The 21,958-nt window shown below is 47.3% G+C and overlaps 2 protein-coding genes across 2 annotated transcripts; both read left to right on the top strand.

Moving 5' to 3' along the window:
* The first annotated feature begins 329 nt into the window (after positions 1–329).
* On the top strand, positions 330–1,989 carry rab38c (RAB38c, member of RAS oncogene family). Its single transcript, XM_067229118.1, has 3 exons — positions 330–522; positions 1,005–1,273; positions 1,828–1,989. The coding sequence occupies exons 1-3, from the start codon at positions 330–332 to the stop codon at positions 1,987–1,989; spliced, it is 624 nt and encodes a 207-aa protein (XP_067085219.1).
* Positions 1,990–3,895: 1,906 nt separating this feature from the next.
* Positions 3,896–21,801, top strand: LOC136933458 (phosphatidylinositol-binding clathrin assembly protein-like). The gene is made up of 18 exons (XM_067228863.1): positions 3,896–4,025; positions 6,402–6,544; positions 6,626–6,701; positions 7,037–7,139; positions 7,290–7,383; positions 7,622–7,733; positions 8,066–8,172; positions 10,217–10,258; positions 12,148–12,230; positions 12,880–12,982; positions 13,113–13,222; positions 14,423–14,619; positions 17,714–17,744; positions 17,849–17,984; positions 18,224–18,247; positions 18,552–18,608; positions 18,749–18,892; positions 21,727–21,801. Exons 1-18 carry the CDS (start codon positions 3,896–3,898, stop codon positions 21,799–21,801), a joined length of 1,767 nt encoding a protein of 588 aa, XP_067084964.1.
* Positions 21,802–21,958: the final 157 nt, after the last annotated feature.

The following is a 21,958-nucleotide window of genomic DNA, read 5'->3' as shown; positions in this document are numbered from 1 at the left end:
CTGGGATGATCCAAAATACGGATGAACATGGGATGGAGGCACATAGCCTACTGATGCCTCTCGTAACTTTCAAGTTATTATGAAGTGATAAGTTTCAATAGTTCATCCTTGGCAACTGACCAGCAATTACTGTGCTTTGGGCCTTTTGCAGTGAGTTGATATCACGAGTGAACAGGTCAAGATTCTTGTAGACCGGTGACAGAATGCGAGACTCGGAGAGGATGAATCGGAATGTCAATCAATAAAGCCGTCAACGGTAACTGTAGTCCAGACAGTAGGCTAAGCAGCGCTAGACGAAGACGTGTCTGAAGTTGGACTATAGTCAAGTCATGCAGCAGGAACATTTGTTTAAAGTTCTTGTTATCGGGGACCTTGGAGTCGGTAAAACCTCGATAATAAAGCGATACGTTCATCAGATATTTTCTCAACACTACCGCGCCACCATCGGCGTAGATTTTGCTTTGAAAGTACTTCAATGGGACAGTGAAACGGTTATTCGCCTCCAGCTCTGGGATATTGCCGGTAGGCATATATGCTTTTCATTCGCACAGGTGGACTTTAAACGACAACATGTGGTTATAGCCTATATTAAATCCTAGCTCTAACACTGTAGTATTTAGAGAATATTGTTGTTGGACATTTTGATGACATTATATATTCTTAATAACATTCTCATTCCAGCTATTGAGGATCCTACACTTGTGGTAATTCTGTTAAAACTATAACCGCCCTTCAGGGTAGATAGTGTCCATGCCACTCTAGCTAGTAAATGTTTTTATTGTGCAGGGAAGGAATGCTGTTCTGGGGTTCTGAAGGCTCAACTATATCAGTCACATGAGAGGGCTCACTAGCCACAGACTGCCAACACTCTCCCACTCTCTCTTTGTGTTCTCTCCTTTCCTCTCTCCCTTGGTCTCCTTGCTGCCTGCCTGCCTGCGTGCCTGTCTGTCTGCTTTTGTCTGCCTGCCTGCCTGTCTGACTGACTGCCCACCTGTCTGCCACAGGCCAGGAGCGCTACGGCAACATGACTCGTGTGTATTACCGAGAGGCGCTGGGGGCGTTAGTGGTGTTCGATGTGACGCGGGCGTCAACCTTTGACGCCGTGCTGAAGTGGAAGGATGACCTTGACTCCAAGGTCACGCTGACCCACGGCAGACCTGTCCCAGCCGTCCTACTGGCTAACAAGTCTGACCAGGTCTTCACCCCTCTGCCCAAGATGGACGCCTTCTGCCGTGACAACGGCTTTGTAGGCTGGTTCCCGACCTCAGCCAAGGTGGGATGGATACTGATCTCTCACTCACTCACTCACTCACTCACTCACTCACTCACTCACTCACTCACTCACGCAGATGTTCAGGGTTAGTTGGAGGGATAGGTCAGGGGCAGGATCCTGTGGAATGTTCACAGGCAGGTGTTAGATGCCCCAGCCTAGGAAACACACTCTAAGTTCCTGCTAGATGAGAAGGCCTGGGTGGGAAGGCAAAACGATTACATTCACGCCTGCATCGGTTAGGCATTCACTGGATTGATCCTCCAGGGTGTGTTTGTAAATCTTCTTGTTCAGAATCAGAATCAGAAAGGGTTTTAATCGCCATGAAAGTTTGCACAGACAAGGAATTTACTTTGGCAGGAGGGTGCATACATTCAACATATGTGAGTAAATCTTAAATAAGTGGTGTAAGTTTAAACAAGTCTAACTATACTATACAAAAGGTGCAAAGTCTAATTGACTAATACTAACTAATACTAAGGGGACAGGTATCTAGAATAAAATAAATATAAAGTATAATTATAAAGTATATAAAGTGTAAGTGTTTGGTCTCTCAGGAGAACACCAACATCGAGGTGGCAGCCAGGTGCCTGGTAGAACACATCCTGGCCAATGAGGAGACAGCGGCCCCTAAGGCCGATCCTGATTTGCTGATCCTCCCTGGCCACAACAACACCACCAAGGAGAGAGCCCGCTGCTTGTCCTGTGCCAAGACCTGACCAATTAGTGACAACCAGGAAGTGACCAGTGGCATTGCTCGTGACCCACCTCTCCACCCAACCCTGGACTGCATCTCTGCTCTTCATACAGTAGAATATGGGGTGGTCTGGATACTGCCCAACACTTTTTATTTATCCTGTATTCATACAGGGGAGCTGTCGAGGTGGGCTGGGACACAGAGAGACCGGGGAGGGAGAGGGGCTGGGGGAGGGCATGGGGCAGGGGGAGGAGAGAGAGATACTGGGGAGGACTGGGGAAGGAGAGATACTGGGGAGGACTGGGGAAGGAGAGAGAGAGACTGGGAGGGTAGGGAGAGGGGCTGGGGGAAGGCAGGGGAAGGAGAGAGAGATACTGGGGAGGACTGGGGAAGGAGAGAGAGAGACTGGGAGGGTAGGGAGAGGGGCTGGGGGAAGGCAAGGGGCAGGGGAAGGAGAGAGAGATACTGGGGAGGACTGGGGAAGGAGAGAGAGATACTGGGGAGGACTGGGGAAGGAGAGAGAGAGAGACTGGGAGGGTAGGGAGAGGGGCTGGGGGAAGGCAGGGGGCAGGGGAAGGAGAGAGAGATACTGGGGAGGACTGGGGAAGGAGAGAGAGAGACAGGGGAGGACTGGGGAAGGAGAGAGAGAGAGACTGGGAGGGTTGGGAGAGGGGCTGGGGGAAGGCAGGGGGCAGGGGAAGGAGAGAGAGAGAGACTGGGGAGGACTGGGGAAGGAGAGAGAGAGACTGGGAGGGTAGGGAGAAACCGGTTTTTGTCCAGGTAAAACACTGTAACTGCAAAAGAATTTAACTGTTAGGCTGCAACACTGCACTTTCTACTGTATCCTCAATATTGCATATTGCAACTTTAATAAACTTCTCTTTAATGAATAAGTCATTATATAATACACTGTGTGTGTGTCTGTGTGTATTTGAATGTTTGTGTGTGTGTGTGTGTCAGAGTATATTTGCGTGTGTGCATGTGTGTGTGTGTGTGTGTCTGTGTGTATTTGAATGTTTGTGTGTGTGTGTGTGTCAGAGTATGTTTGCGTGTGTGTGTGTGTGTGTGTGTGTGTGTATTTTACCATACAGCCTGCTTATATCACAAGCAGGTCTTTTGTGAGGGTGTTACGCACAATAACATATATTAATACAACCCAAGCGGCGTCTCGTGTCTGATGGTATTATCACAGAGGCTAAGCACGGGACCGCGCTATCCACTCAAGCAGCAGCCGCGTGCCTCTTTAAGATGCCCTCCCCGGACCCCTGCGCGCTGCCCAATCAACCCCTTCCTCAAGTCACCTGATTCATACTGCCATTTTACACATCATTTTTACTGAAAAAAAAAGAATAATCGCCAACCCTAACACAAAAAGGAGAAGAAAAAAATTATAAAATTGAATGCCTTCACATAAAGCGTTCGGAGCCTCGCGAGTGATGGGCAGGGACCAGGGGGAGTCAATGCAAAAAATATCCATCCGAGAGCGAGGAAGCTTAATCAATAAGGGAGGATTATAATGTGCAGTTTTGTAGCATAACGTCTGGAAAATTGTATTCTGTAACTGCTCAAGCGAATGCCGCATCATAATTACCCTGCTAGGACCGTTAACTGATCATTTGTTCAGCGCAGTCAAAGGATTTTATCCTCTTAACGTGTTCTTGCTCTTACCGGCATCTCTCCCCTCTACACGGATACCTTGAAGCATCGCGACCTCTTCACGGAGCATTCAAGGCCAAATTTGGTGGAAATTTTGGTAGGCTAATTTATTGAATGTAACCGTATTAATTATTTGGTCGCCGTATGAATTCTGTTATCGGGTTAGTGTCAGCGTACGTTTTAGTTTTTCGGGCAGCCAGTGCGTTTCGAGGGCAGTCTCTCTGTCATTAAAGACATTTGATTCGTGATCCCCCGATTCCTACCTCTGGAATATGTCGGGACAGACCATCACGGACCGGATCGCCGCGGCTCAGCACAGCATGAGCGGCTCAGCTGTAAGCAAAGCCGTCTGCAAGGCCACGACGCATGAGGTCAGCGGACCGAAGAAGAAGCACCTTGACTGTAGGTGGTCACCCTTATCACACATTTACCAACACCAGCATCGTAACACCGCAAGGCAGTCTGAAGGCCCGCATTTGGGGGGTTGTTCCGTATGCAGCTTTAACTGTCCGTCGCTTTCACACTGGCCCATTTTTTTTCCACCGACATTATCCTGGTGTGGAACAGGAGAATAGGAGTGATTGCGCATTGAGCCTAGCGTGCTACAGCCCGGGGCAGTGAGCTGTGGAGAAGGGAACCATCATGACTGAATGCCAGGCAGGGACACACAGGTCAATAGCCTTCACACTGCGACTGCTCATTACTGATGCAGCTAATATGCCCCTGTGCATCCTACACATGTGTAGACCTATAATATAATATAACCATCCTACCGTAGACCACCCTGCTATAGACCATCATCCTACAGACCATCCTGTAAATCTGCTATTGATCTAGATCGTCTGCTGTCTTGTCAATTCAAGTCAATTATATTTCTATAGCACATTTAAGAAAAAACTAGTTTTGCCAAATTGCTGTACATCAGCTTTATCACAAGGACACATACACAGGGACTTAACATTGCGGTACATTTGCCGTTTTATAGGCTATATGGAGAATAAGTGGGTCTTACGATATCATTTAAAAACCTCAATAGTGGTAGAGGATCTTTTATGGAGTGGAAGACTATTCCAGAGCTGTGGGGCTGCAACTGAGAAGGCACAAGCACCCTTTCAAACAAGATTTGGCAACAGTTAAAAGCCAATGATTTGAAGGCCTATGGGTCCTCATACACAGAAATAAGGTCAGAAATGTAATTGGGTAGCAAGTCATGCAATTCATTGAAAACAAATAACATTAAACTGAATTCTATATTGAACTGGAACCCAGTGAAGAGAGGCCAATACAGAACCCTGTCTCTCGTCTTGGTTCCAGTCAGGAGCTGTAGTCTTCCTGTAGACCATCCTGTAGTCTTCCTGTAGACCATCCTGTAGTCCTCCTGTAGACCATCCTCCTATAGGCCATCATATGGTCCTGCTATAGACTATCCTGTAGTACTGCTATAGACCATCCTCCTATAGGCCATCCTGTAATCCTGCTATAGACCATCTTGTAGTCCTGCTATAGACCATCGTCCTATAGGCCATCATATGGTCCTGCTATAGACCATCGTCCTATAGGCCATCCGGTAGTCCTGCTATAGACCATCCTCCTATAGACTGTAGTCCTGCAATAGACCATCCTCCTATAGACTGTAGTCCTGCTGTAGTTATAGACCCCCCTGTGGTTCTGCTGTAGTTATAGACCCCCTGTGGTTCTGCTGTAGTTATAGACCCCCCTGTGGTTCTGCTGTAGTTATAGACCCCCTGTGGTTCTGCTGTAGTTATAGACCCCCCTGTGGTTCTGCTGTAGTTATAGACCCCCCTGTGGTTCTTCTGTAGTTATAGACCCCCTGTGGTTCTGCTGTAGTTATAGACCCCCCTCTGGTTCTGCTGTAGTTATAGACCCCCTGTGGTTCTGCTGTAGTTATAGACGCCCCTCTGGTTCTGCTGTAGTTATAGACACCCCTGTGGTTCTTCTGTAGTTATAAACCACCCTGTGGTTCTGCTGTAGTTATAGACCCCCCTGTGGTTCTGCTGTAGTTATAGACCCCCCTCTGGTTCTGCTGTAGTTATAAACCACCCTGTGGTTCTGCTGTAGTTATAAACCACCCTGTGGTTCTGCTGTAGTTATAGACCCCCTGTGGTTTTGCTGTAGTTATAGACCCCCCTGTGGTTCTGCTGTAGTTATAGACCCCCCTGTGGTTCTGCTGTAGTTATAAACCACCCTGTGGTTCTGCTGTAGTCACAGACCACCCTGTGGTTCTGCTGTAGTCACAGACCACCCTGTGGTCCTGCTGTAGTCACAGACCACCCTGTGGTCCTGCTGTATTGTAGCTCTGTGGGAGCATGGCTAGACGAGGAGGCTGCTATCTGTCAGATAGGATTTCAACGCTGGTCTAAATACTGGCAATTAGATTTGATTCAACCCTGCACACAATCAATAGCAACCCAGCCAATCAATAAAGCAAAGTTAGTTATACAGTTAGTCTGTCTGACTGCCTTGCAAAACTGTCTGTCTGCCTGTCTGTGTGAATGTCTGTCTGCCTGTCAATCTCCCCTGTCTGTCTGTCTGCCTGTCTATCTCCATGTGTGTGTATGCATTGCTTGCTTTCTTGCATGTCTGTCTGTCTGCTTATCTTCTTGCCTGCCTGCCCCCCTGCCAGGTCTGTCTGATGACTGACTGACTGTCTGTCTGTCTATGTCTGTCTGCCAGATCAGTCTGACTGATGACTGACTGACTGACTGTCTGTCTGTCTGCCTGTCTGCCGTGATGAAGCTGTGTTCCTCCTGCCCCCAGACCTGGTCCACTGCACCAACGAGTTGAGCGTGGGTGTGCCCCTCCTGGCCGACGCACTGCTGGAGAGGACCGCCAGCAACAGCTGGGTGGTGGTGTTCAAGGCCCTCATCACCACACACCACCTCATGATGTACGGCAACGAGGTAGGACACACACACACTCTCACACACACATACTATATACACACTGTATGCAGCCCCTTGACCCCCTCTCTCCTGCTCCAGAGGGTCATGCAGTACCTGGCGTCCAAAAACAACCTCTTCAACCTCAGCAGCTTCCTGGACAAGGCAGCCCTCCAAGGTACACACCGCTCATACGATAAAGAAAAATGCATAAAGAGTAACTAAACATCAATCCTGGAGAAATCTTTGCTAAAGAGTTGTTTTTTAGTATTTGGGGGTAAATCTCGACTGAATTTTGTGAGTGCCTTTCCGAGGCACTGACAAATCACAGGGAGGGGTTGTGTATGATAATTGCCTAAGTGTATAAGGAATCCAACCATGGCCTCTCTCTCTCTCCTCATCTCTCTTTCTCTGTCTCACTCTCTCCTTCTCTGTTTTACCCGCTCTCTTTCTGTTTGTGTCACATTATCTCTGTCTCTCTCTCTGCCTCTCTCTTTTTCTCTCTCTCCACAGGGTATGACATGTCTACGTTCATACGGCGGTATAGCCGCTACCTAAATGAGAAGGCAATGTCCTACAGACTGGTGGCTGTAGACTTCACCAAGATGAAGAGAGGGTAGGACGCACACACACACACACACACAGCAGGTTCCCTCAAGGTTGTAAGCCTGGTTATAAACATGTACAACGTATGTGTGTGTTTGTGCGGGTGTGTCCTACCCCTGTGTGTGTGTCCTACCCCTACCCTGTCTCCGATCATTGACAGGGTTGACGGAGTGATGCGTACCATGACAACAGAGAAACTGATCAAGACTCTCCCCATCATTCAGAACCAGCTGGACGCTCTTCTGGACTTCCAGGTACACCAGGCATCCTGGAGTAGTGTAGTAGTACACCAGGGGTGCAGGAGTAGTGTAGTTGTACCAGACTGGTGCTGGTGTTGTAGGAATATTAATGGCAGGATTAGTAATAGTGGTAAAAGTAGTTTTAGCAACAATAGTATCAAAACTAGTTATAATAATAATAGTAGCATTAGTAATAGTAATGGTAGCATTAGTAATAGTAATGATAGCAACATTCCCTCCTCTCTTTCTGAAGGCTAACTCCAATGAACTGACAAACGGCGTGATAAACACAGCGTTTATGCTGCTATTTAAAGACTCCATCCGACTATTTGCTGCGTACAATGAGGGCGTCATCAACATGCTAGGTATGCGTGTACGCCGTCACAACACAACCTGTAACACCATCACTCTGTGTGGGGCTGTGGGCCATGTGATTGTTACTTATGATCTTGCTTGTTCCTCCCGGTTTTACTTTTCCCCTCATTGTCCTCCTCCTTCTTCCTCCTCTTTATTTTTCTTCTCTTCTTACTCCCCTTCCTCCTCCTCTTCTCACCCCTTCCTGTCTCCTCCCTCCTCTCTTCTCCTCTCCTTTTCTTACCGATATTCCTGTTCCTCATTTTCCCCCTCCTGCTCCTCCTCTTTTTTTCTGCTCCTCCTCCTCCTCTTCTTCTTCCTCCTCCTCCTCTTCCTGCCACAGAGAAGTATTTTGACATGAAGAAGCAGCAGTGTAAAGAGGCCCTGGACATCTATAAGACCTTCCTCAGCAGGATGACCAAGCTATCAGAGTTCCTCAAAGTTGCAGAGGTAACAGCTGTACCACAGGCAGCAACAAGTGGCTCCTAGCCTCTCTTTTCTTCGAGTCTCTTCTCTCCTCTTCTGTCTCCTGTTATCTCCTCTCCTGTCCTCTCTTCTCCTCTCTGTTCCTGTGCGGGCTGGGCTGGGGCGGGCTCTAATCCTGAGGTAATGATTGACGGCTGAGTTTATCCTATCGGGGTGATGTCCCCTGCACTGTGTGCTTCCTGTTCAGATGCCTGCATTGCATGTGATGATTAAATATATTAGTCTCTTTGACTCTATATCTATTCTCCAATCTTTCTCTGTCATTCCCCTCTTTCCCACGTTTTCTCCAATGAACACTATTCCCCAGTAACTGTTCCCCTCCTGACTACTAAACAGGCCCCTAGTATGCATACTAAACCCTAGACACAGGCTCCTAGAATGCATGCTAAACCCTTGATAAAGCCCCCTACTTTGCATACTAAAGCCTATACAGACCCCGAGTCTGCACACTTAAGGCCCTGATAATGGATGGTAGCATGGATTTGGTATGCATACTAAAGCCTAGATACAGGATGGTAGGATGGCTATAGTACGCATACCACGGTCTAGATACAGGCCTCAGGGTGGTTACTAGGCCTGTATGTAGCCTTGGTCCTACCAGCTTGGTCTTGCTGGGGGTGTTAAGAGACAGGGTCAGCTTAGTCAGAGGGCTACAGGTCCATTTACCACTGTCTGACAGTGTCTGTCACTTTTGACCTTCTGTTCAGTCTACATGACCTGTGTTCTTCTGGATGTCTGTGCTCCATCACACACCGGCACATCAGCGCAATGCCCTCATTCCATAACGGTCTCCAGATGAGTGTGTGTGTGTGTGTTTTTGAGTGTGTGTGTGTGGTTTGTTTATGTGTATATAGCTGTGTGGTTGTGTGTATATACAATAGCTGTGTGTGTGTATTTGTATGTGTGTTTATGGCTGTGTGTATGTGTGTGTACGTGTAGCGTATGTAGTGTATATGTGTGTATATAGCTGTGTGTACGTGTAGTGTGTAGAGTGTGTGTGTATATATAGCTGTGCGTAGTGTGTGTATGTATAGCTGTGTGTAGTGTGTATGTGTATAGCTGTGTGTAGTGTGTGTGTAGTGTGTGTGTGTGTATACCTGTGTGTATGTGAGCTTGCACCCACTGCTTCTACGTTCAGTTGTTTTGTTTCCAGTCACTGCATGGATTAATGGATGATTTCGTTTGATTCTTCTTTCTACCTCCTCCTTCCCTCCTCCTCCACCTCCTCTTTTCCTCTTCTACCTCCCCTACTCCACCTCCTCTCATCCTCCTCTTCTCCTCCACCTCCTCCTCCTCTCCTCCTCTTTCTCTTCTCCTCCTCCTCCCCTCCTCCACTTTTATCCATTCTTCCTCCTCCACCGCTCCTCCTCCTCCACTACCACTTCTCCTTCACATTCTCCTCCCCTCGTCCCCCACATCCTCCTCTCCTCCTACTTTTGCCTTCCTCCTTCCCCCTCCTTCCTTTTCTTCCTTCACCTCCTCTTTCTCATACATCTCCTCCTCCTGTCTTATACTGTGTTCATTTGTTGTTGTTTGTTTTGTTTTATTTTTGCCTCCCTCCCCCTTGATACCCCCATATCCTCCTTTCAACCCCTACCTCCCCCTCCCCTCACAACTGTCACCTCCTCACCTTACCTACTGTACCTCATCACCCCTACTCCTCCCCTCACCACCTTCCCTCCCCCAACACACAACCTCCCTTTACTCACCCTCAGCTTCTCCCTTCCCTTTATCCCCCCGTCTCCTCCCCTCCCTTTGCCACCCCAACTTCCTCTCCTCTCCTCACCCCCCACCCACACCTCCTCCCTTCCCTTCATCACCCCACCTCCTCTCATCTCCCCCACCTCTTCCCACTCCGCCGTTTACCACCCCTAGCTGCACTCCTCCACTCCCTCCACCCGCCCCTCGTTCCTTCACCTCCCTCCCCCCACTTCCTCCTCTCCCCTCACCCCGCCCTCCTCCCGTCATCCCCCTCACCCCCACCTCCTCCCCCGTGTGTGTGACACAGCGAGTTGGGATTGATCAGGGTGAAGGCCCCGATCTCAAACAGGTCAGTGGACATCTCATCTCAGTCTCAATCAATCCCATAATGCTCTTCTCTAAACGCTCCCGTTCCCTACTCACCCAACAGACCTCCTCCTCCTCCTCTCCTTCCCTAAGTCCTTACAGCCAAGTTACATCCCAGATACAGACACTGCCAACTCCAGATATAGACTTTGTTATACTGTTAGATTTCAGATATAGACATTGTTACACTGTTCTAGCCCAGATATAGACACTGTTACACTGGTACATTCCAGATATAGACACTGTTAAACTGGTACATTCCAAATATAGACATTGTTACACTGCTACAGGTCAGATATAGACACTATTACACTGTTGCTGTTCAGATATAGAAACAGTTACACTGTAACAGTCCAGATATAGGCACGGTTAAACCGTTTTACTGTTACAGTCCAGATATTGTATAGGCACGGTTAAACCGTTTTACTGTTACAGTCCAGACACTGTAATACAGTTAAATTCCAGATTACACGGTTTCAGTCCAGATATAGACACAATTTTCCTCAAATGTTTTGTTTTGGAGATTGCGTTTAGATGTGGTCAATTATATTGCAGCTTTTCATGGAACTAAATCATGATGGCTAAGACATATAATCTCTCATTGATGGCACTCAGACTCCAGTTAATAGGTTCAAACATATACAGGCCACGCCTCTCTGAATAGGTTAGCCTATTAGAGACCAGCTGTATGGATACGCCGGCCAATCACATGTCCTCCTCCCCCTTGAGCAGCTGTGGGTAGAGCAGTGAATGGTTGCAGCTCTCAGGGTTGTACCCAATCATAACCCAGGGCTGAGTGGGCCTGAGACTTCATAAGCACCTGTCCACCACCGCAGTCTGGAAATGAAGGAACGGTTGTTCCTGTTTGTTGTGCTTATGAAGACCTCACCGATCCCTGTCCAAGCTACATGGTAACCATAGTAACCACGCCTTTCCTGGGTTTGTCTGTCTTTGCTTTACACTTCTAGTACATTCTAGATTTCTCTGAAGAAGAATGATCCAGCCTTGTTATTTCGTATCTGCTTTTTTTTTTTTTACCACAAAATACGTATATAAAAGGTTTTCTTTTTTGCAAGTTGTTGCGTGTTCAGATTATGTTTTAAAACTGAAAGGCAAAGTCCGGTATGAAACTCTATTGTCACATGATCGGTCACATGATCACCCTCACAGACGTTTCAGCCGGGTTTCCCCTCTCAGTGAGTTAACCTGCTGGCCTCCCACAATGCACCGCCATGTCAGACAACCAGTCAGACCTCCGGTTCAATAATCTCTATTCTGACGGATTTTAATATTAAAGATGGAATCCATAGGTTAACTCAACTCTTACAGGTGAGGTGTGTGTGGAGCATGTATGCCTTCCAGTGCATGAGCCTCCAGTACTTCCTGTGTGTCCAGTGTGGCAAAACCTTTCCCCAGTTGAGGGAGGTGGTACTGCTCTGGGCAGCAGGACAGGAAGTGTCTGCATGCTCCAGGAAGTGTCTGCATGATCCAGGAAGTGACTGCATGTCTGTCTGTCAACACAACTGGTCCAAGCTGATGACCAGATAGACATGTTACGCTCAATTCGTGAAAACAAATGTTTAATTTTGCTGCTCTGTGTGTGGTGTGTGTTCAAGGGGGGAATGTGTGTGTTGGAAGTGTGTGTGTGTGGAGTGTGTTCAAGGGAGAATGTGTATATCTGAGAGTGTGTGTTTGCCAATGATTGCGTGTATGCTAGAAAGTGTGTGTTTGCCCAATGATTGCGTGTATGCTAAAAAGTGTGTGTGTGTTTGAGCGAGCGAGTGAGTGAAAAAGTGTACTATTCCAATCTGGTTCCGCTGTCCCCCCACCCCCACCCCCTGCCCCCCGTCCTCCTCCCCTCCCGTCCCCCAGGCCCCTAGCAGTCTTCTGGAAGCTCTGGAGCAGCACCTGGCCTCTCTGGAGGGGAGGAAGAGCAAGGACCTCCCTGCAACCAGGTACACACACGTACACACGTACATACACACACACACGCACACACATGAATACACACACATGCACGTGCACACACACACAGGCAGCATGTGTACATGCTCTTGGTTAGGGGGAGTGGGTTATGGGTGTGTGTGTGTTAGGGGTATGTGAGTTAGGGGTGTGTGTGTGTTAGGGGTATGTGAGTTAGGGGTGTGTGTGTGTTAGGGGTATGTGAGTTAGGGGTGTGTGTGTGTTAGGGGTATGTGAGTTAGGGGTGTGTGTTAGGGTGTGTATTAAGGGTGTGTGTGTGTTAGGGGTGTGTGTTAGGGTGTGTATTAGGGGTGTATGTTTGGGTGTGTATTAGGGGTGTGTGTTAGGGTGTGTATTAGGGGTGTGTGTTAGGGTGTGTATTAGGGGTGTGTGTTAGGGTGTGTATTAGGGGTGTGTGTTAGGGTGTGTATAAGGGGTGTGTGTGTTAGGGTGTGTATTAGGGGTGTGTGTTAGGGTGTGTATAAGGGGTGTGTGTGTTAGGGTGTGTATTAGGGGTGTGTGTTAGGGTGTGTATTAGGGGTGTGTATTAGGGGTGTGTGTTAGGGTGTGTTTAAGGGGTGTGTGTGTTAGGGTGTGTATTAGGGGTGTGTGTGTTTGTACATTTTGTGGTGTGCTCCACAGAGCCAGCGTGCTCACCAGCCCTGTGGGTGCAGCTCAATCCGGAAGCATCTCTCTTAGTCGCCTGGATGACAAGACAGACGACAGCAGGCTGACTCAGCACAAGGTCAGACACACACACACATGCACTCACACACACGCTCACACATGCACACACACACACACACACACACACACACTCCTTTGAGCTGTTCTTAATTGTGTCTGCTGTTCACCCTCTCTTGGTGGGGATGTAGGAGGAGGGGCCTAAGATGAGTGACAGCCAGGCCGTGTCGCCCGGCACCCAGTCCGTGGGAGGGGCTGCTGACCTGTACTCCACCTCACCTGGTGCACCTGCCCCCAGCCAGTAAGACTGATCTGTTATCATACATCTACCTGCCCCCAGCCAGTAAGACTGATCTGTTATCATACATCTACCTGCCCCCAGCCAGTAAGACTGATCTGTTATCATAGATCTACCTGCCAACAGCCAGTAAGACTGATCTGTTATCATAGATCAGGGGTGTAAAACTAATTTTCACCGAGGGCCAGTTGGTGTCAAAAGGCCGACGGAGATTGTACTCTTTAACTACCGACATCGCCTCATAACACACATACTGGATTTTCTCCTTGAAGCACAAACATGTATTCGCTTTCCCATCTTTCTTGAAATTTCCTTGCATCCGGGGCCGGATGCAGTATGCTTTGACTGCAGTGAACATTTCTGGGGGGTATCATGATTACGGAAAGGGATCGTATTATTTTTTATATTGATAAAATTTTTGAAACTGCTTATCGATCCGAGTGTTAATCAGGCACGGAGACAGACGTTGTAAACATTCAGGGATTAGTCCAAACCTAGGATGTATTCTGGGTTTGATGTGATGCTAGATATGGACTTCCACAGTTAATGCAAGAGCGCACAGCGCAAAATAGCTTTTTGAGCTTTATGTAAAAATAAACATTGCCGTTTTCCAATTAGTAAAACCTTGTCTAGTGAAGGTGATATCTTTATCATTTCTGGCTCCAAATTGTCGTCAGGGGAAGCAGAAACATGCATCTAGCTTGGCTGAGTACTCTAACCAAGTTCGAGAGCGATACGAACTTGGGTTGAATGCCCGAGGACCTTGGCTGAAAATGCGCATGGGGTACGTTTGGAGAACCGGCTGCATTGGAGTGCTGTCATTCAAACCATGCTCGCCTTCACCCACAGTTAAACTTGGAACTTTGCGATAAACACTGATGTGTATCTACACTGCTTTCTAGAGGCGCGATGTCGTCACTTTGCCGTACCGTTTATGGTCAATACACGCTGTAAAGCAGCGTAGACTTATTTCAATACACCATTTAAGCTCCCGTGAGTTTGACACGTGTGTCATAGATCTACCTGCCCCCAGCCAGTAAGACTGATATGTTATTATTCTGTACCTGGTCCTAGTCAGTGAGACTGATCCATGATCAAATATATTTTTATCAAGAACAGACTTATCTTCAGACTTTTCTCAGTGCCCGTCTTTGTGTGCGGATGCCTTTGTGTGTGTGCACGTGTGTGTGTTTGTTTGTGCAGTGAGTTGTTCACTCTGCAGGCCAACTTCCCTCCAGCCATCCAGACCACGCCCACTGTGCCAAACACCAATCACTACGCCTGGGGAGGCGGCCTGCTGAAGCAAGCCCCGCCGCCTCACATACACAACCCTGCACAGCTGCATTCTGGGAAGATGTTGCCTAGCGACCTAGACTCCTCCCTTGCCAACCTGGTCGGCAGTGAGTCTCTCAATCTCTCTATTTCTTGCTCTTTCATTGTTTCAGTCTCTCTGGATCCATCTTTTTCCTTTATATCTTTAAATAGTTGATTCCCTTTCTAGAGGTGGTAAAGTAGTTGGGTGTGCTTTGCCTTTGGCAAGGGCACAACCTTTGTTCTCTCACATATATATTATTGGGTGTGCTCAAGCCTTCGGCGAGAGCACAACCTTTGTTCTCTCACATATATATTATTATTATTATTGGGTGTGCTCAAGCCTTCGGCGAGAGCACAACCTTTGTTCTCTCACATATATATTATTGGGTGTGCTTTGCCTTCGGCAAGGGCACAACCTTTGTTCTCTCACATATATATTATTATTATTTTTATTATTCTTTTTGCCCCCCTAAAACTCAGTCAATATTTGTCCTACATAGACAAAGTTGGTGTCAAACGTTTCGTCTTGGTAGCGATTGAGTTGCTTCTATTGGAATTTACGTTCCGTTGCATGGTTTAGGCTGAAGTTAAGTTTTTGTGGCAAAAAGTGAAGCTAACGGTGGCTAATTTGCTAGCCACAGTCACTGACGTTACTAACGTCACTACGTCACGAAAACCCGCGTGACTACCTTTGGCAGAACATTCGTTTCCATCTGTTAACTTGGGGGATAGCTAGGCTAACTATAGCTTTACTGCAAGGCAGCTGCAGAAACGCCACAAGAAAAGAGGCCAGGGTGATAACTATTTACTCATTTTACTTTGTGATATGACACACAATTGTGATGTGTAATGTACAATATAAGCTGATATTATTAAGGAAGTACATCTACTTTCAGAAACAGTAGTCTACTATTTCACTGAAGTATTAGCATCATGACATTAGCCTGTGTTGCCCGGGCAACACATACTACAGTGGTCTATGATGTAGCGTTATCTGTTTTCAATCGTTAAAATAAACATTCCTCACATATACATTTTCGTTGTAGGATTTATTCTGACATTAGTAAACGATTTGTTGGTGAAATTACCATTACCTGTGGTTTCAAACCAGTGTAGCTCACTGCAACGCTGTAGCTTACGCGAGACACACTACAAAAACATCTACACTACACAGCTGTTTAGGAAGTCAAACAGCGACAGAACATGTTCGGCACTCTCCTTACTTAAATCAAAAGTCTATCTAACTACTAACCTGAACTTCATTGCCACAGCCTAAACATTGTCAATCTGTTCATGAAAATAATTAATTTCAGCCTAAACCGTACAACGGAACGTTAAATCCAATTCAACCAACGCAATCGCTACCAAGACGAACACAGCAGTACTGTAGTCTAGTACTGTACCGTAGTAGTACAATTTACCGGGGCAGCTTCTCCACACAGGGCTATATCGCATTTTGCGTTGTTACTGACAATGGTCGCTACCAGTAAGCTTTTTATGAATGAGAGATTTTCCACTAAATAAATGTCAAGCTTATTTACGTTTTGGGGGGCATATTTTCAGTTAGCAGATGGTACTGTTTGAATCGCGATTCAATCTTCTACTGCCGGTAACGTCGTAGAATAATCTTCAAAGGGGGTTCTTTATTCATGAATGAATGCAATATGAGTAGGCTAAATGCCTGAAAATATCATGAGAAGGGAAAAACTTAAAATGACGTTTAAATCATAGAGATTAGGTCAATTTTTACACCGGTCTGCACTAATGTCACGAAAACACGCGTGACTACCTTTGGCAGAACATTCGTTTCGCATCTGTTAACTTGGGGGATAGCTAGGCTAACTATAGCTTTACTGCAAGGCAGCTGCAGAAACGCCACAAGAAAAGAGGCCAGGGTGATAACTATTTACTCATTTTACTTTGTGATATGACACACAATTGTGATGTGTAATGTACAATATAAGCTGATTTTATTAAGGAAGTACATCTACTTTCGGAAACAGTAGTCTACTATTTCACTGAAGTATTAGCATCATGACATTAGCCTGTGTTGCCCGGGCAACACATACTACAGTGGTCTATTATATATCTGTTTTCAATCGTTAAAATAAACATTCCTCACATATACATTTTCGTTGTATGATTTATTCTGACATTAGTAAACGATTTGTTGGTGAAATTACCTGTGGTTTCAAACCAGTGTAGCTCACTGCAACGCTGTAGCCTACTGTACCCGAGACACTAGTGTGAGTAGCTAACAAAAACTCCTCAGCTGTTTAAGTCAAACGGCAACAGAACATGTTCGGCACTCCCCTTACTCAAAAGTCTTTCAGTAGGGAAACTATCTGACTACTAACCTGAACTTCATTGCCACAGCCTAAACTTTGTCAATCTGTTCATGAAAATAATTAATTTCAGCCTAAACCGTACAACGGAACGTTTAATCGAATTCAACCAACGCAATCGCTATCAAGACGAACACAGCAGTAGTCTAGTACTGTACTGTAGTAGTAGAATTTACCGGGGCAGCTTCTCCACACAGGGCTATATCGCATTTTGAGTTGTTACTGACAATGATCGCTACCAGTGAGCTTTTTATGAATGAGCTATTTTCCACTAAATAAATGTCAAGCTTATTTACGTTTTTGGGGGCATATTTTCAGTTAGCAGATGGTACTGTTTGAATCGCGATTCTATCTTTTGCCGGTAAAGTCGTAGAATAATCTTAAAAGGGGGTTCTTTATTAATGAATGAATGCAATATGAGTAGTCTAAATGCCTGAAAATATCACGAGAAGGGACAACTTAAAAGGACGTTTAAGTCATAGAGATTAGGTCCATTTGTACACCTGTCTGCCAAATGTATTCGTTTTGATTCAGCCTGTCAGCTGCCTCTTGCAGGGGAAATGAGAAGACATCATATTTCATTCTACACTTCACTCGTATTTTGAGTTGTAAATGAGCAGCAAAAAAAAGATGCTTTTAAATCTATGTAATCTTTATAAATAATAAGTAGGCCCGATGCATTTTTATATAAAATATACAGACCCCTGTGCAACCGACGCAAGCAAGCACACCCTACAATTTCCCCAGAAATTGTATCCTCTCTAGTTAACCTTTACTCTTGAACCTAACCCTTGACCCCTGACCCATGCTAATAGTTCCCTTGACTCTGTTTCAGACCTGCAGTTTGGAGGAACACCAGCCAAGAAGTGAGTAGTGCTGCTCTGGCCTCTTCAGCTCAACCTGTTAACTCATCAAACAGATTAACCAGTAGTGTCTGTGTGTGTGTGCGCATGTGTGTGTATGTTTCCAGGCCAGAGCTGCAGTGGAACCAGCTGGTTGAGAAGAAGCCGTCAGGAGGCTGGCAGTCTAAGACCATGGTCACCAGCAGCAACTGGACCCACGCCACACACCCCATGGCACCCCAGCCGATGCCTGTCCCTCAGATGGTACACACACACACACACACACAAACAAACACACATACATGCACACACACATTCCCACACACATACACACGGACACACCCAGACATACACGCGCACACATACATACATGCACACACACACGCACAAGTACATGCATAGATGCGCGCGCACACACACACACTCGATAAAAATGTCTTGCCATTTCTTTGGGGTTTTCTTTGGAGTGACTAACTCTTTCTCTACTCTATCCAACGCTCCAGAATGGAATGATCTACACAGGCTATGTAAGTCTCCACTCTCCCCTCCCCTCCTTTCTTTTCTTCCCCTTTCCTTTCTTTGCTTCTCTTTGCTTCCCCTCTCTTGCTCTCTTCTCCCCTCCCCTCTGCTCTGCACCTAAAGCCTCACCTCTCCCTCCCTCCCTCCCTCCCTCCCTCCCTCCCTCCCTCCCTCCCTCCCTCCCTCCCTCCCTCCCTCCCTCCCTCCCTCCCTCCCTCCCTCCCTCCCTCCCTCCCTCCCTCCCTCCCTCCCTCCCTCCCTCCCTCCCTCCCTCCCTCTCTTCTCTTACATCCTTGCTGTTGTGTTTCCCAGGCTCCTGCTCCTATGGCGTTTCCCATGACGACCCCTCAAGTGCCTGTTTATGGGATGGTAAGGTCTTGCCTGAGTCTTCATTGGAGATGCAAACCGAGATGATCATTTCGACATCATTTTCACCAACATTTCTCTCCCCCCCCACCCCCACCCCCACCCTTGCAACCTTGTCACCTTGTCACCCCAACCCCACCCAGCTCCCCCCCCAGATGGGACCAATGGGGGCGGTTCCCATGATGGCCCCTCAGCCTGTGATGTACAACCAGCCGGTCCTGCGGCCTAGCAACCCGTTTGGCCCCATGCCAGGAGCCCAGGTAACACACCCCTGGCACGCACACCTGGTACGAACAAACACACCTGCTACATGCACCTGGTACACATTCACCTGGTACAACACACAGCTAACTAGTTAACCCACACAACTAACTACATCACCTTAACCCACACAGTTAACTTAACTACCTTACCTCAACCGACACAGATAAATACCCAACCCTAACTTCTTAACCCACACAGCTAATTCTTTTTTTCTTCTGTAAAGATGCACTTTATGTAGGGGCAGAAGTGTCACCATGGCAACACAGAGAGGAAACACCCATCGAGATCCAAACCCCGCAAAGGAGGAAGAAGAAGGAATGGATGATTAGGAGTAGGAAAGGAGGAGGAGGAGGAAGGAAGGGATAAGGAGGAGGAGGAAGGGAAGATTGGAGAGGGTAGAAAGGGGGTGTGGCAGGAGAACGGAAGACAAAAACAGAGACCCGTCACATGACCTCTCCTGGCTCACCGCCTCTGCTCCATGCTGTTGTCATGGCTGAATCCTCACACACACACACACACACAAACATATACTCTGTATTTACTGTTCTGAGTGGGTTATGTAACGTGAAGTGAATGACTGATTCTACAATGACGCCAGTGGGAAGTTTGGAACTTGTTCAGCCCTTCACCATCCAGACCCGGCCATCATAGCCCCGTCCCCATACAACAGGCCACTCCCTCCACCACATGCCCCTCCACTACATAATAGACCACTCCCTCCGCCCAAAGGCCCCTCCCCTACAACTAGACCTCGCAGACCCAGCCCTCTCCATGCCCCACCCCCAAACCAAGCTCTATCTACCATATATCTCTGATAATTTGCACGCACTTTAATCTATATGAACTTGCCAAGGGTGTACATACAGTACTGTTGAACCATTAGCATCCGGATCTAACCATTCAAGTCTTTGTTATATGTGTTTGATTCCATTCAGTTTCTGTGTATACATCGTTCTGTGTGCTGGTTAGCCAGTGTAGCTCTGTACTATCAGAGACCTGTGCAAGTGCTATGAATGTAGGATGGTACGGTACCCTCATTATTTCAGAACACACACACACACACTCCCTTTGTGCTGGTTTCTGTTCCGCCTGCTTCACATCACAGTTGTATGTGAAGTATCGATGATGTTGCCATAAGAACAGTTTTGACCACTCAGAGAGAGAAGCTGTTCTAATACCTTTTCCCATAAAGCTCCTTGATAGTCTTTACCCATAATGCTCCTGCGCAGTCTTTATCAGTCTTTACCCATAATGCTCCTACGCAGTCTTTACCCATAATGCTCCTGCGCAGTCTTTATCAGTCTTTACCCATAATGCTCCTGGAGAGACTTTACCCATAATGCTCCTGGACAGTCTTTATCAGTCTTTACCCATAATGCTCCTTGATAGTCTTTATCAGTCTTTACCCATAATGCTCCTGGACAGTCTTTATCAGTCTTTACCCATAATGCTCCTACGCAGTCTTTACCCATAATGCTCCTGCGCAGTCTTTATCAGTCTTTACCCATAATGCTCCTGGACAGTCTTTATCAGTCTTTACCCATAATGCTCCTGGACAGTCTTTATCAGTCTTTACCCATAATGCTCCTGGACAGTCTTTATCAGTCTTTACCCATAATGCTCCTGCGCAGTCTTTACCCATAATGCTCCTGGACAGTCTTTATCAGTCTTTACCCATAATGCTCCTGCGCAGTCTTTACCCATAATGCTCCTGGACAGTCTTTACCAGTCTTTACCCATAATGCTCCTGGACAGTCTTTACCAGTCTTTACCCATAATGCTCCTGGAGAGACTTTACCCATAATGCTTCTGGACAGTCTTTGCCAGTATTTACCCATAATGCTCCTGGACAGTCTTTACCCATAATGCTTCTGGACAGTCTTTACCAGTCTTTACCCATAATGCTCCTCGAGAGACTTTACCCATAATGCTTCTGGACAGTCTTTGCCCAGATTGCTCCTGGACAGTCTTTGCCCAGATTGCTCCTGGCCAGACATTAACAGACTACCCATAATACTCTTGGCCAGTCTTTACCCATAATTCTCCTGTTTAGAAATTACCAGTCTTTCCCCATTATGCTATTGGCCAGTCTTTACCCATAATTCTCCTGGCCAGTCTTTACCCATAATTGGTCCAGATGCATCCTTCTCTGGGATTGACCCAGAATGATTGAGTGGCAGACAGACAGGAAGGGAAATTGACAGACAGGATGGGAGACAGACAGACAGGTAGGCAGACCACAGACACAGTATTTATAGCACAAATCTTGGAGGAAGGGGTGGGTCTCTGGCACAAGTATTGAACCACAGCTGGGATGTACAGAAGAGGGGTTGCTGGGAAGTAATTGTTTTCTATTGATTGTGTTGTATATGTACTGTATGTTCTGTATGTACATGTATGTATGTATATATGTATGTATGTAAATGTATTTGCGTGTGTGTGTGTCTGTGTGTATACATGCCTTCCCATCGAGATAACAGGGTGATGTTCCTTCATGAGGCATCCAGGCCTTCGTGTGCTGCCGTGGCCGGTGGCGTGTTCTTAGCGTAACTAGTCTTGTGTTCTACATGTGTGCTGGAGGGTGAAAGGACCTTTTATCAGTCTTGGGGAGCCCCCTGTCCTGTCCCTGTCCCCGCCCCCTGCCTCCCCTGACCAAGCCCCCATCTCTGGCCCCGCCCCCTGCCTCCCCTGACTGAGCCCCCATCTCTGTCCCCGCCCCCTGCCTTCCCTGAACGAGCCCCCATCTCTGTCCCCGCCCCCTGCCTTCCCTGAACGAGCCCCCATCTCTGTCCCCGCCCCCTGCCTTCCCTGAACGAGCCCCCATCTCTGTCCCCGCCCCCTGCCTCCCCTGACAAAGCCCCCATCTCTGGCCCCGCCCCCTGCCTCCCCTGACCAAGCCCCCATCTCTGGCCCCGCCCCCTGCCTCCCCTGACCGAGCCCCCATCCCTGTCCCTGGAGCTCTTCTAACCAGATACCATTTTGTAGATTTTATGCGTGTTCTATTTCCTGTCTCCTCTGTGTCATGGCAAAATCCCTTCCTGTCAGCTGCTTGACAGGTCGACTTGGGACTGGTCCATTTCCTGTCCTCT

Source organism: Osmerus mordax, chromosome 25 (assembly GCF_038355195.1).
Source record: "Osmerus mordax isolate fOsmMor3 chromosome 25, fOsmMor3.pri, whole genome shotgun sequence".
Classification (NCBI taxonomy): Eukaryota; Metazoa; Chordata; class Actinopteri; order Osmeriformes; family Osmeridae; genus Osmerus; species Osmerus mordax.
Note: the sequence above shows the minus strand (reverse complement) of the source record. Positions and strands in the feature narration are given on the sequence as shown.